General features: G+C 40.6%; 1 protein-coding gene across 3 annotated transcripts in view; it reads left to right on the top strand.

Moving 5' to 3' along the window:
- The first annotated feature begins 1,852 nt into the window (after window positions 1-1,852).
- FNIP2 (folliculin interacting protein 2) overlaps window positions 1,853-15,759 on the top strand; it is a 116,962-nt gene continuing 103,055 nt past the window's right edge. Inside the window, exon 1 of one of the 3 annotated variants that reach the window (XR_012498164.1) lies at window positions 1,853-2,248. Coding sequence is in view for 2 of the 3 variants with exons in the window: in XM_019733170.2 (XP_019588729.2) it covers window positions 2,136-2,248 (113 nt within the window). In the remaining variant the exon portion in view is untranslated. The remainder of the gene's footprint in view (window positions 2,249-15,759) is intronic. The other 2 variants (XM_019733170.2, XM_019733168.2) reach the window with 2 other exon arrangements.

Below are 15,759 nucleotides of genomic sequence, written 5' to 3'. Positions count from 1 at the left end.
AAATCCCAAATGAGAGATGTGGCCAGAACCAGGATGAGAAAAAATGTGGTGCTGAGAGGAAGCAAAGGGAGAAAAGGGAGAGAGGGGGACCCTTTGAGCTCCTTTTTTCTCCCCTAACTGAAGTCTGTTCTTAATCATTTCAAATAATTTCTCCCTTTATTGTTGCCCAGTCAGGACCACAATTGAGGATGATGGCTGGGCAGGCTGTCTTTTTCAACTGTCTCTTTTGGATGATCCTGCACAGTTGAGCTGACCTGGAACTGAAACAGCCCTTGGAGGTGAGGGACAAGGGACACCACGCCAAAATCCTCTCAGTGTGCAGCTACAACAGCTGCTAGGCACACCAAAAATATGCAGATTTTCATTTGAAAAATAAAGGACATTGATTTTATTTGTATACTCCAAGGATGGGGTACGGGATGGTAGCATGTTGCTGGGCCATAATATAACCTGGGACTGTGTCTTAATCAAGTCAACAGATGAGGCCAATCGCATCTTTACAGGATACTGACCAATACTGGCAGCCCTGTGAGGTAGACACTCCCAGAAAACAGAAACAACCAAGTTGCAAATCAGGGTTCTGTGTACACTCCATCGTGTACAAGGAAGATTGCTCACCAGCATGAGTACTTAACCCACTATTTTAACAGTATAAATCTGAAGGAAAAAAGTGAGTTTCGATTTCTATCATCTTTCCCTTACCTTTGTGAAATTTCAGCACGTCATCACTCATAGCTAGTTTCCTACCATAGCCGGAAACCCACACAGTAAAAATTGATAATGCAAATTAAAATGCGCCCAGAAGAGATTTTTTTGATTACTTGTACCTATGGAATACACTTGCCTCTTTGAGTCCCACGAGCCCTCCTCTGAACAAGTCTAAGAGAATCCAGGTGGGAAACTGTTCACTGCTCATGAAGAAGGAGCCAGGAGAGTCAGGGTCCGGAATCTTACGAACTTTATTATCCATAATCAGAAAAGCTGGAGAGCTAAGGTTATAACGTAGGCTAAGAAGCTGCTTTTGAGTCTGGTAAGGTCGTGACCATCACAGGCTGTTTGGACAGTTCTGCACCGAGGTTGAAGTTCTCATGGCGATTGGATGGGACTGGGAATTAAAGTGAACTCAAATATACTCAAATACAATAACTTCTCCCTATCCCAAATCTAATAATATCTGCCATTGATAACAGGTTATTATGTGCCTTGATTGTTAAGTCTGTACTGGGAATGCGTTCCCTTGCTATAAAAGAGCTTAAGTTTTCTAAATCTATGTAGTGAATTCCACGGGTTCAGTTTCACGTGCAACTTTTTGTGTAACTATGGTATGGTGGCCTAAGATGCCAAACAGAGCAAAAGGTTCGAATAAAAAGTTAAAAACAAAAAACGGAGAAATCTAATGCAATCTGGTAAAAACATGCCAACACCTTGGGTGTTGTGAGATTCAAATAGTCCAGTGAAACAGCAACCTCGTGTTCTACACCCTTTTCCCCAACACACGCTTTCTATAAAGGAGCCCTTGCACCTGCACAAAGCGAGGACTCAAGTTCAGGGGCTTTGTCTCAAAAGCACAAAGATCGGCCCAGCTGCGATCTCCTCGTTTCCAAAGTACGAAGCCACCTCGGGAACGGCGCCCCTGGAGCAGCCCACCCCCGCCGCTCGACGCCCGCCCCCGCCCCTCCGGTCCCTTTAAGAGCTTCATCCTCCCCCGCCCCCCGCGTGCCAGGAGCACGGGGCCGCCCGATCCCGGCCGCGCCTCCGCCCGGGTTACGTGAGCCCGGGGCGGGCAGCCGCCGGGCCAATGGCCGCCGCTGGGGTAGCCGCGCTCCTCCCGCGCCGCCGCCTCCGCCGCCGCCGCCGCGGCCGCCGCCGTGGGGCTGCGGGCTCCTCCCGCAGGAGATAACTGTCAGCGCGCGAGGCAGTGGCGGCGGCGGGCCGGCTCCGTCATATGACCGGCCGCCGGCGGCCCCGGCGCCCAGCAGTTACTCAGCCGCAGCCCGCGCTCCCGCAAGGCTGAGCGGCCGTGCCGCCGCCGCCGCCGCGATGGCCCCGCCGCCGCGGCCGTCGCCCCCGGCTGCGCGCTGAGCCGCCGGCCCCCCGAGCGCCACGGCCGGAGCTGCAGCGGCGGCGGCAGCATCATGGCCCCGACCCTGCTCCAGAAGCTCTTCAACAAAAAGGGCAGCGGCAGCGGCGGCAGCTCCGCGTCGGCGTTTGCCCAGGGCAGGGCTCCCAAGGAAGGACCCGCCTTTAGGTGAGGGGGCGCCGGGGACGAGTCTGGCGCGGGACCCGAGTTGGCTGCGGTGCCCGCCGGGGAAGGGCAGGGAAGGAGGGGAGTGGGCCGCCCGGGACATCGCAGCCCATCGCCGGCACCGGGTCCTGGGGCTTGGCATCGTGGACGCGCGGGATCCGAGTGTGGCCCCGAAACCTCCGTGACCGGGAAGCTCCTTCCTTTTCCCTCTCCCTCCCTCTGTCTTTCCGGACTGCTCTGGGTTCCTTCCTCGTTTCAAAGAGTTGTTCCTTGGGGTTCTCGGGCGTACGCTTCCTTGGCTATGGAGAGGGGGGATTCGCTGGGAATTAGGGGTGATCCCCTTCCCGGCAGAGCTGCCTGGGCGCCTCTGCGGGCGCTGCAAAGCTGTAGCTGTCATTTTGAGGGCAGCTCCAACCTATTGTGTACGTGACAGTATTTTGAAGTTGTGAAGGAGCAACAGTCACGAAAAAGGCATCTTCCTTCCTTCTTGCTCTACATGACGAGCTCGCAAACGGATGAATGAAAGTATGTAATTTCCACAGCGTTTGAAAGGTTGATGCCGCATGATGTGTGCAAAGGGGGACTAAAATGATTTTTACGAAATGGCAGAGATTTCAGTTTAACAAAGCTGATGCATGTATTTAATAGACCCGAACTCCGAACACACACCTCTGAATAATCATACCTACTAGCATTTATGGAGCGTTTAAGACCTTAAATGACTTATGTCGATTTCTCGTTTATTTCACACTAACAGCCCTGGGAAGTTGGTGTTATGTTTCCCATTTTACAGGTGAGAAAACTTAAAGTCACAGAGAGAGTTAAACAGTTTGCCCAAGATCCACAGCTGTACGTGGCAGAGCCTGCATTTTGACCCAAGCAGTCTGACCACAGAATCCAGTCTTTAAAGTCTCTTTGCTCTTTTGCTATCAGGGACTAACTTTTAAAAGATGCCTTAAAATGACTTATACTGCCTTTCAGCACACAGGTTAAGTTCATTTATTTACCTTTAACAGTTTTTTTTTTTCCCCAGCAAATTTTTTATTGAGCATCTACTTCCAACTCTAACTCTGCTAGGTGCTTTTTGGCCAAAGTGTCTTGCAAAAGCAGTTTAGTATGGAACAGGTATAGACCCAGTATAGTAAACCTTTTTAAAGTTTCAAGTGAAACTTTGAATAAATTTTGGACTAAGTTTTACGTTCTAGATTTTGCCTTTCACGAATCCATTCATTTAAAACACACACACAGCTCCTCACTGCATTTATGTGAACATTAAAAACCAATATTCTATATTTGCGGGGCGGTCGGTGTGTACGTGATGGTTGGAAGGTGAATTATAAGGACTTTAAACTGTCTTAGTGAAATTCTCCTATTTCCTTTAGGCTAACTGAATCTTTAGAATTTGAGTACAGAATTCTATTCCTCCTACAGCTTTGAGTAAAAGTGATGCTGGCTGGCTGTGTTGCTTCTCAGAATGGTAGAATTACTTCAGACCCAGGGTGTGTAATTTCTTCTCTTCCCTCCCAGTAACCCAGACTTGATCAAGGGAACAAAGCCTGCAGAGAAAAGGGCATGTGTGTTACAGGTGTCTGCTTTGGCAGCCATTTGTCAAGGGCATTTAAAGCCATTTTAATGCTACTGGAGATAGTTGAGTTACACTGTCATTGTTTCCTGTGCTCTCTGCCCAGTTGCCCACCGCTATTTCCTCTATCCACAAATTTAATTCAGTGTATTTTGAACAAAAAAAACCCGTGGCTATATTTAGGGCCTGCCCATATTAGGGAAATTGATTCCCGCGTGGTGGGAGCATTTTCAGTATAGTGTTCTGACTTTCCATTGGTGTCTGATGAAGAGCATAAAATTGTGCCAAGGACTGCTTTTTTGGGGGTGTTTTTTGTTGTTGTTGTTTTTTATTTGACCTGATTAGGATTTTCCACAAGTTTTTGAGGTAAATGTTTTTGGGAGAATTGGAGACCTCAGTTGAACATCTCAACGCGATGACAGCCTATCAGCTTTGTCCCTGCTAGGGGTCCCCATGGAAAGAGAAGTAAAGTAGCTCCGTCAGTAAAGACCCAGGAAGATGGGGACAAATCAGCCAGGGCACACCAGATCAACAAGGACACCCAAGCAGTCTTTCCTCCTGCCGTCTTCATCTCACTTAACTCTTAGATGCTGCGTAGCCCTCTTGGGGGAAGCCTCCTGGAAAATGTCCCCTTCTTGCCTTACAAAATAATGACCTCGTTTTTGTCTTATCCAGATTCAACCAAATAGGAACTAGCACATGCTTTTTGGAGAAGTGGGTGCCTCATACAGATCATTAGCTGCCCTTGGGAGCCCACTCTGTCGTTGAGTAGATTTTGAGAAGTTAAGGTAAAATCCTTAGATTAAAAATCTAGTATTCCTAATATGAATTTGAATTTGTATCCTTCAGTGCCATTTAAATACAGGATGTAACTTGTAGATCGTGAGAATGAAGGGTGCCCTAAAGATTCAGAGGTTCAGGTGGACTTTTTAGGCAGTTTTGTAGCATATATTGCCATATATTTTGGGGGGAAATCTAAGTAAACATAAGATCCAACTTTATTTAGGTGCATATAAATGTGGTACTTTGTGTGTGTGTGTGTGTATTATATATATTATATATACATATATGTCTTTTAGAGTTTATAAAAGCCTTTTATATGTTCTTTCTGTGATGAACTTAGACTAGTTATTTTAAACTTTTCTCCACATCTCTGGAGTTCTGCCCTTCATCAAGTTTTGCCGGAGATGTTCCTCCATTCGCTCTTGGGCACGGCCTAGTCACTGTCCTGGGTTTCTTACTGTTCTCTCATTCCTCCAGGTTTCACATACTATAGCTAATTGGCGAAATGTGTTGTCCAGTATAACTAGCTTATATCACAGATCACTTTCAGATCTTCATGTTTTCTGGCATTCCATCTAAAAAGAGAATCATCACAGTCAAGAGTCCTTCTTAAGTGTATTTCTTTTAGGATCTTGACAAAGAGCCCTTTTCATAGCTTTCAGGAGAGAGGTTGCTAGGAAAACAGAAAAGGAATCAAAAGAGATTGAATTTACATGTTTGGAAGAAGTAGTTAGGAACACTATATAATTATGGCATTTGTGAATTGTAAGCTGTATGTAAAATTATAAAATTGCATCGTGGTCTTGAAATTTGAGAGAATTCTCTTATTTGCTGGTCTTCAGAATGCTTTCACTTTTAATTAAGTGATACATAAATATATATTTGAATAACTCTTTGTTCCACGAAGATAAATTAGAACAAAAATAATTTGTTTAGTAGCTCAAGTTAGAAGTAGAGTTGGGTTCTTGGTTACCTTGGATTTAAAGTCAGCATGTTCATTTAGAAATTTTTAAAAGCCAAGATATGCCCAGTGAAATGCATGTTTGGTTCAAGTTTGAAGTTTTATTTTAAGCTGTTTTTTTTGTTGTTGTTGTTTGTTTTTTTTTCAATGTCTCTGGTAAATTAGTATACTTGTTTCCACCTAAAATGTACATGCAACAGGGAGGTCAAAAAGATCATGAGTTATCAAATGTTTTATTTTGGACCAGTTAGATGAAGTGAGTAAGCATATATATCACCTGGGATACGAGGAGTAAAGGAAAGCATTTCAGCTGCTTGGCAGCTGGCTGTGTAAATGATGGAAAGAGTAGACCCCTCTCCTCCTCCCCTGCAGTCCTGAATGGCCTAGTTAGTGCTAATCTGCATTGCTCTGTTAGAACAACTTTAAGTAATCTGTTACCAGGTTAGTATAAATATAATCTAATCCATTTATCGCCATTATCAAATAGCATCTGATGCCCGTGTTCTTGTGGCTTTGTCCTCCAGTTGTGCAATTCAAGGTAGGACACCCTTGTTCCCACCTACTGGAGTTTACAATCTAAAGGAAAACAGATTTTACACCAAGATGAATAAACAGCAAATAGCACATTGGAAACTATAACAAGAAGATAATTCAAACACTGAAAAAGTAAATCTTTACATTAGGTACAGCATTAAGAACTCACAGTTCTCATCCTTGCTGTGACTGAGGCCAGGACCAGGACTTACTCTTCCCTCACACAGAGGGAAATTACACAAGCGCTTCCAGCTGCCAGGATACAAGCATTTCTAATGAGATTTTTCTGAGGTAGGGTAGAGAATATTCTGGAAAAAATACAGTTTAGTTGCACTAGGCTCATATTTTTAATGCCTATAACATAAGATGCATGAGACATAAATAGCAGTTTTGATTTCTTTTTACTACTTTCTAAAAGTCTTCCTGGAAGTTTCCTTGCCTGTTGTTTTGGTTTTACTGGCACACTCATTACATCATATCTCCTTGTCCTGAAATGAGCCGTATACCATGGGGGTTTATTAGATATTTTTGGCAGAGGTACAAAAGGGATTGTTCCATCTAATGCAGTGTGTTCTGTTAAAAGCACCTGGGAGACAAATTGAGGAGACCATTGATGTAGTGTGGCCTCACGCATCATGTGAGAGCAAACAAGTCTCTTCATTTCTCTCGTCCTCTGTTTAGTCATTTGTAAAGTAATAGCACCTATGTAATAGGGTTGTGGTGAGGAGGTAATATGATGAGTTTGGAAATCTTGGAAAAGAATAAAATGCAATACAAAATGATTTAAGTATTACCAAGAGCCTTTTAAATCATGGAATTCAATATTCATATTGAGGCTTTACTAGAATTGAACCATTTTTCAGAGACTGTTTTCTTTCTGTAGGTGGGAGACTTGAGACAGAACTGAAGTGACATGCTTTTATTTACTTATTTTTTTACCTTGATGTTGTCGATGAAACAGAGACCCCAAGTTTTCAGAGGAGTGTTAAAGACATTTAGCAGGCAGTAACTCAGACGTGGATGGAGGTCACCGGGAGTTCAGAAATATTCTTAGGAGTCTGGTGTATTTGTATTTAGAATTATTTGCAAGTTTTTCTTATCAAGAATACAGTTTTATTTAGCCAAAGGGGAAATTTGTTAAAATTTTAAAAAAAAGATGATACTCTGCCGCAGTCAAATCATTATTTTATATATAGTTTTATATATACATATGTAAATGTATATTTTATATATAAATGTATATGTACATATATATAAATATACATATATATGAGGTGTGATAAAAAAATACAGTGAATGCTGCTGCTGAGTGCCATCCAGCAGAAAGGGAAGGATCTTCAATACAGGAAGTGGCACGTTGAACATTAGTAACAGTGTGTGACAGGTTTCAGCTTGGTCGGTGCAGACAGTCGGGTGTGAGCTACGGTTGAGAGAAGGTGTGTTTTAAAGTGTGCCGTAAATCATGGATCACGTACAACCCATGAAATTTTGTTTCAAACTGCAAAAAAAGTGCTAAAGAAACACACAAAATGTTAAAATTAGTTTATGGTGATGCTGTAGTGACCATGATGTGGCACTGTGTGACTTCTGGCTCTTCCCCAAAGTCAAAATGACCATGAAAGGTAAACGTTTTGAATCAATTCAGGACATTGAGGCAGCCGGGACAGCCCAACTAAAGATGCTCACGAAAGAGGCCTTCTAGAACTGCTTCAGAAAGTGGCAAGGACGATGGCATAAGTAAGTGTGTTCAAAGCGAGGGGGAAGCATTTTGAGGGGGATTAATGGCAATGTGTCTTTAATACTTTTTTTTAATTAACTTAAACATTCACCGTATTTTGTGATCACACCTCGTATACACATATACCCATGCACATATACATACACACACATGTATATGTGTATATATGCACACACACAGAAATGCAGTCTCAATAGAAAAAGTAAAAACGAGATATAAACTGATGTGAGCAATATTTTAAAACTTGAAGTGTGTAATTGAGTATGCATGTGTGGAGGGTTAGGAACACTGCACCAGCATATTAACAGTGGTTGTCAAAGGGCAGGTGAAACTTTTTTTCACTCTTTTGTGTTTTATTTTTTGTTGGTATTTTGGATTTTGCTCTAATGAATTGGTGTTACTTTTTTAATTTAAATTATTTCAAATGTTAAATAGTCTTTGGGGTATTTTATACTGTGAGGGAGGGAGTAAGCATAATATTTGTGGAGAAAGCTGATATAAAAACTATAGAATTTTCCCTCTTTGGTAAAATAACTGGTATTTCCTGTTATTAAAAGTAATATGCTGTGAATTTTAATGTACTTAAAACCAAGTTCATTATAAACCTCAGGAGGCCAATGTAATTGGTCATGTTGATAATTGTAGGCAATATACATGAGCAAAATGTTTATTAGTCGGGCAGGTCGCTGCTTCTCCTGAGCCTCAGAGCCCTGTGGTCTTCACCCTCACCAGGTCTTGAGCTGGTGATGGAGAAAGATCTAATTAAGATTTATTTCAAATGTGTTTAGAGAAAAGCGACACCACCTTTTAGATTTTGGGAAAACTTGGATAAGTTAAGGGGTTTGGATTCGATGTGTTTAAAGCTAGGATATGTGTTACAGTTTTACGTTTTGAAGTCTGAATTGGTCATTTTACACATTGTCATTTGACTTCATAGGGGGTCTTGAGAGATGGTCCAGGCATGTGGTCTTGTACTGCACAGATTGTAGATCTAAAGAGAGCATTGGCTTTTGTTGTGGCTTTAGGTTGTGTGTCTCATGGTTTGCTTGTGAGGTCAGTTTAAGGAATCCACTTTGCTGTTGTGTTTCCTTGGCAAAGGAAGTTGTAAAAGATTGTCTTTGCAACTCAGGAAAGTCTTCAGCTGTCAGTGTGAACTCCTGGTGGGTGAATCTGATTTGGGAACTGGTCCTGTGCTTATTTCTCCAGCCACTGCTTTTCTTGGTGTGGGTGAAAAGGAACAAATGTTTTATCCTGACTGTACAAATCCCTTGCCTAGTGTGAATTGTTAGGCTTGCACTATGAGATCATGTCCTTGGCTGTACAAGTCAGTCTTTTCCTTTGTGTATAACAGTCCTGAAATACTAGGTGAAATCCTACTTTCCAAGCGTTCTTTATCTCAGGTTTGTGAAAAATGATTATTATGTCAAAGAGGAAAACCAGGATGGACTTTTCCAGCTAACTGGGCATGAAATAGTGATTTCCCTCAACTCCACCCCATCTGCAAATGGAACATCCATGACTCACTTCTCAGGGCCACACAGGCACTTTTGTAACCAGGGCTTGAAGGGGAGGGTGGGATGGGGATGGAAGGAGATGGGCTGGCATCCCACTTGTGTTCAGCCAGAATCTGTCCAGCTGCCTTCATAATGGACTTCTGGAAAAGGACAATGTGCCTTCTCACACATCATACTACATATTTTTTTTCTTATTGCATTTTCTGTTAGTGCGAAAATAATACAGTATATTAAGTGCAATAAATGCAGCCATTAATGCTGTAATGCTGCAGATAAGTGTTGCATAGCAGAGTGCTCTGTATGTTACATCAGATTTTAGTATTAGCGGGAGTCTGGAGCCCTGGTTATCATATTCCTCTCCTTTTAACTGTATGCCTTCCATTGCTTTACATATTAAGAATATTTTTCTAGTTATATGTCGCTGGATCTTGCTTAATTTGTAGATTGTGCTCTAGAATAAATGCTCAGCATAGTATTATAAAGGGATACATGTACTGCTTTCTGAAGATGATTTTATCACCACATCTAAAACTTTTTAATCATAAATAAGAGTATTTCTGTATTTGATATACTACATCTTTCAATAAATGATCATTGGTGTTTGATTATCCCCTGATATCTAATTGAAAATGATCACCAATTCATGAGGGACGTCTAAGTCAGAGTGGTCATTGGGGCAGGGAAATTCATCCCCTAAAAGCTGTGGGGGACAGACTGAGAACCTATGTATCTGGTGAGGCCCTCAGTCTAGTTCCCAGAAAGGATAGTTGCATGTTGGACATTAATAATTTATGCAGCATATGTCGACAACCTTAATTCTGTGTATTTTTGATGGAAATATTTTTCTAGGAAAATTGATGGTCTACTTATTTGAATGTACCCGAGGTTATATTGCGTATGTGGATATCAGCAGAAATTGAACATGTACATGAATTTACATGACAATTTAACACAACTTAAGAAATATAACCAACTTTAGGTCTGTTTGGGGAGGAGGATTATCACTTTGTGAGGGGTATAAATGTCTAACTATTAGATTATTTTGTACACCTGAAACTTTAAAAAAAAAAAAGTATCTGCTTTTCTTTGGTTTAGGAATCCTGAAGCCCCTGTGATGCTAAATGCAGCATTGCCAAGGTTTAATGGTCAGTTACTTGTTTAAATTTATTTATTTGTGGCCTATTCTGACCAAAAGGTATGTGTGTGTGTTTTAATATTTCATTCATGAAATATTTTCACAGAACACATTAATATTTGCTTTGACAGTTTTACAAACAGAAACCTAGAATTTGCTTATAAATACAAATATACTATATATCAGTTAAACGGAATTGAGAGGATTTTTGCATTTTGTTGGATAAATTCTACTCACTAAACTTTTCATTCAGTTGTCATGGCAACTCTACTCTTTCACAAGTTGAGGACCAGTTAGATGTTATCCTGCACATTCCTCGAGATGAAACAGGTGTTGATTTAGGATGTGTTAGGAAGCAGCAACAAAATCAACAGCCTAATCAGTTCAGCCTTTAACACACCTATAAATACTTCATATTGCCAACTCTCTTTCCCTGGTGTATCCAGAAAATTGGACATTTTCTTTTTTCTATCTTACACTTGAAAAGTTTGGGGTGATGGGAAAAAAATTCAGCTCTTAATTAACCATCCTCGTTTACTCAAGGTCTTTAATAAAATATGATTGAGAAACTGGAAATATTTTTACATTTTGCCACTTTAAAGCATTCATTTGAAAGTAATTGAATGAAGCAAGGAAATGTACGTGTCATGGTTAGAGCACAGATATGCGAGTTCTAAATCCTAGCCCTGCTTATGTATCTGTAGTGCTTAATGCAGTACTTGGCACGAAGTTGCCTATAATAAATACCTGTTGAATGAATGAATGTAAGAGTTTTACAAACTGATGATTCTTAAAGATTCTCTGGTATTCCAGAATCTGATCTCTTGAAATATTAATGCTTTATAGTAGGGAACTGCCTTTCCTGATGTTTCTGGCATCCATTGTGATATTTTTTTAAAGGGAATCTGTTATAGACAACTCAACTTCCTTCTTTCTATTAATACTAATGAGTTGTTTTTCTGGTATCAGATTCAGAGGATAAATACTCCAAAGGGACCTGTCCCCCTTCAAAACAAGCAAACAAACAAACAAAAAACACACAAAACCTGAAACTAACAATGACACTTAACTAATATATCCACTGAGATCCAGTTTTAAAATCCCACAGCTATTAAACGTGACCTACTGAAAAAGTATTTCACTTAAATATCTGCAAACCTCTGAAATTATTAACTGTATATTGATGAATGTGAAACTCTGTTCTATACTTTTTAGATCTATTTGAATTTTTGTGTGGCTTGGAAAAACTGAAATACATTATAGAATGAAATTAGCCAATTGGTTCTTTCAAATTTAAGATATAGCACGCTTAATTATAAAAGTATCTGAACCCTGTAGAGACTTTGTTTGCATGTTACATGAAGTAAGTGCTTTAGAAAACAGATGGACTCATCTCTGCTTTCAATGTACAATTTTTCCATTTGAAAAAACTGACTTAAAAATGCGTTTATACATCTGACCTGCCGTTTAAGAAGAGTATAGCCCAGACTAACACACCATTAATGATGGCCTACACTGTGTGAGGAAGCAAACCATTAGTAAACATTCTTCCTGAGCATATCAGGCAATGACTGTTTACTTTAGAATGGTACATTGAGTAAGTTAGTTGCTAGGGCAGAAGGCGATAGTAGGAACTACTGTCTCTGCCCAAAGGGGGGAGGTGGACCCTTGGCAGCCACTTGGTTCTTTCCAAGTGTGCAGGGCTCCCTGGACCTCTATGAACACTGGTGCCTGGTGCCTGTTCTGGGATAGTGTACATTGCTCAGTGCCATGTGTTCCTGAAAAATTGTTTACAAATTAAATTATGATTTTATTTTGCTCAAGATTATTCATTTTTAAATGCACCTGATTAAAAATCAAACCATCTAAAATTACGTACATTGAACTTTAAGCCTCTTGCTTCATACTCTTACTCTTCCCAAAGTCGACCTTTATGCCAGTTTCTTTTATATTCTTCCAGAAATACTCCATACAAATACAAGAAAAAAAAAATCTCTTTCATGTCACAGAAAATGATAGTTGCTGTGCACACTGTTCAGCATTTCGCTAATAGTTGCCTAGTATTCCATTGACTAAATGCATGTATAATACTGTATTTGACCCAGAGGTTCTCAAGTCTGCCTGGACATTACAGTTACCTGGAGAGATTTAAATGCCCAGACCGTGCTCTCAGATCCTGATTTAATTGGTCTGGCTTGGGGCCTACATGTCTGTCTTTCTGAAACCCTCCCCAGATAATTTTCATGTACAACCAATCATACTAATTTTAACCAATCCCCCATTGATGGCTATTTAGATTGTTTTCAGGATTTTTTTGTTCTAGAGTGAAATTCCAGCTCAGAAGACCCCTATGCATAAGCTCAAGTACATTTCTAGGATAAGGACCCACGATGGAGTTTCTGCCACATTGCTCCTCAGAGATGCTGCACCTATTTATATTCCTGCCAACAGCATAGTGGCTGTTGAGTGGCGATGATTTAAAGCACCCTAACGAAACAAGTGAAACTCGGTCCCCAGCGCACTGTTGGGAGTTTTCAGTCACTTGTGCAGTCCACCGTCTGTGCCGCGTGTTTGAAGCTCTTGAGCAATTCAGTATGGCAGCGCTTTCCAGACATAAACGTGCTTGTACTTTTTTGACCCCAGTGATTTAAACAAAAAAAGTTCTCTGCATAAAGTTGTTTAAAAAACAAATAAAATTTCATGCATGGAGATGTCCTTTAGATATTATCATTATAATGATAAAAATCTAAAAAGAATCCTAACAGTTGTCTAACAATAGGAAAGTGGCTAAAATGTGATGTTTGCTTCATGGGATGTTATATGATGGTGAAATGATTATGAGGATTGTACTAATATAACCAAATTTTATATTTAATGCATTGACATATGATTAAGTATAATTTACTATAATGAATATATTAATTATATGTAATTATCAACCAATTATAATGAACATATCAATACTTAAAATGTCACTACAATCAAAGGTTTGATATGTTAAATGAAAAAAAACAAAATTGGTGCGTACAAAATGGCTATATAGCAAAATATGTACACGTATGACCAAGGACTACAAAGGAAAACAAAAATACAACAGCTGATATGATGTGATAGCATGATTGCGGGTAAATATCCTTTTAAAAAAATCCTTTATTATAAAATTGTGTGGGCAAATAATAAAATTAGGAGAAAAATTGGTTTTATAATGCAAATAGCCATTGATGGTTTTAAAGATGTACTTTCATATTGATTAGTGGATATATTATGGTATATGTATGTAAATGGTTTCTCTGAAATCTTTTAAGGTGTCTGTAGCTACCTTTCAAGAATTTTAAAAGAGACCCCAAAAATATTTGTAGAAAATGAAACTATCGTGCTGGGCACTGTGCTGAGTTCCTTCTACTTACTCATCTCACTCATGTCCCATTGTTATCCTTTGAGGGTAGACGTTAGCTAATTTGTAAGGTTATAGTAATTTATAGATGAAAAATTGAGGCCTGCTGGAGACAACCGAGTGGTTAGTGATGCTGGGAACGCAAACCCGGGTCAGTGAATTCTTTCCTGATACATCATCTGTAGTCCTCTGCAGATTAATACCTGACGTACCTAAGAGGTTAAAATTCTGTGCAGTTTATAAGGAAGTATAAAGGCTAAATATTATTTCTAGGAAACTTCCTGTTTAATTGTGCAAATAATAGATGTTAAGTTTTAAAAAGTAATTGGTAATACAAAACAGCCGTTCAGGACCATGTCTCTAAAGTCAGGTGGAGATGAAAGGAAGGAGTGAGGGCTATTTAGTCTGGCTGGTTAGGGCAGGCTTTATGGAGGAGACAGACCTGATGAATAGGATTCAGAGAGGGAGGGAGCAGGAAGACTTTTTGCCTTAGAATTGTTCCTGGGTTAATGAATGGACCAGCTCTGAAATAAGAGAGCTCCTGTGAGGCAAGAGCCACTGCGACCAGGTTGGCCGAGCCTTGCAAGCATTATTTTAAGTTTTAAATCTAGGTGACTCCAAAGAGTAGATGGGGGGGGGGGGGGCAAAGGAGAGGAGTCTTCAATCTATGCTTTGAGGGTTAATAGGAAGAGCGGGGACTTTCTTATGGATTTGTATTCTTGACTTCAAACCTGGCTCTTGCACTTGGCGACATAGGGCACATTATCCATTCTGAGATTTTTCACCTGTAAAATGGATGTCAAATTGTTTTTCTTGTAAGGTTGTTCTGAAGACTAGAGATAATGTATGTCAGTCGTACCTACTACACGGTGCTTGGTGCCTATTATGCATTTGATAATAGCGGCTCTTATAACTCTCAGAGCCTTCAGTATTATCTGTCTCTTCCTGCAGCTACTTCCCTAAGTGAATCCCATCTCAGGATTGCAGGGCCGTGGCAGGCAGCTTGTCTCCATCACAAGGTGGGGGGACCCCTCTCTGAAGGCACGGCACTGGGGAGCCACTGCAGTTTGGAGTGGTGGATTGCTGAAGCAGCTTGCTCAGCACCTGCACCTTAACTTAAATTTGGGGGCTGGGCTCCAAGTTAGTGCCGTGTTACCATCTATAATATCAGCAAGCAGAACCTATTTCTGTTTGTAGTCTTCCCTCTCTCCCCCAATCTTAGACCTCTCTTATCTCCAAAGGGAAACAAACAAAAGTGATAACAAGCCAGAGACATCATGCTCCTGCCTTTATGGTTTCGCTCCCAGCCTGTGGCAAAATCCATACTTGGTAAACCTATCAGATCTATCTATATATCTTCATCTCTATCTCTGTCTTTCTCTTTGTCTCTCTCTTCCTCTCTTTAAAAATAAAGACTTCATTTGTTTAGAGAAGTTTTAGGTTTACAAGAAAACTGAGAGGAAGGTACCGATTTCCGTACATCCTCTGCCCCCCTCCCCCTGACACACAGCCTCCCCCCTTCATTATCAGCATCACTCACCAAGGTGGTACATTTGTTACCAAGGACGAACCTACATTAACACAATACTCACCCAAAGTCCATAGTTTACCTGAGGGGTCACTGTTGGTGTTATACATTCTGTGGGTTTGGACAAATGTGTGATGACCTACCATTTTCCCCCGAAAATAAGACCCAGGTGGACAATCAGCTCTAATGTGTCTTTTGGAGCAAAAATTAACATAAGACTCGGTCTTATTTTACTGTAAGACCAGGTCTTATATGATATAATATAAAACCGGATCTTATATTAGACCGTCTTATATTAATTTTTGCTCCAAAAGACACATTAGAGCTGATTGTCCGGCTAGGTCT

The sequence above is a fragment of the Rhinolophus sinicus genome, linkage group LG07 (genome assembly GCF_036562045.2).
Source record: "Rhinolophus sinicus isolate RSC01 linkage group LG07, ASM3656204v1, whole genome shotgun sequence".
Lineage (NCBI taxonomy): Eukaryota > Metazoa > Chordata > Mammalia > Chiroptera > Rhinolophidae > Rhinolophus > Rhinolophus sinicus.
The sequence above is the reverse complement of the archived record's forward strand: the minus strand, read 5'-3'. Positions and strand labels throughout refer to the sequence as shown.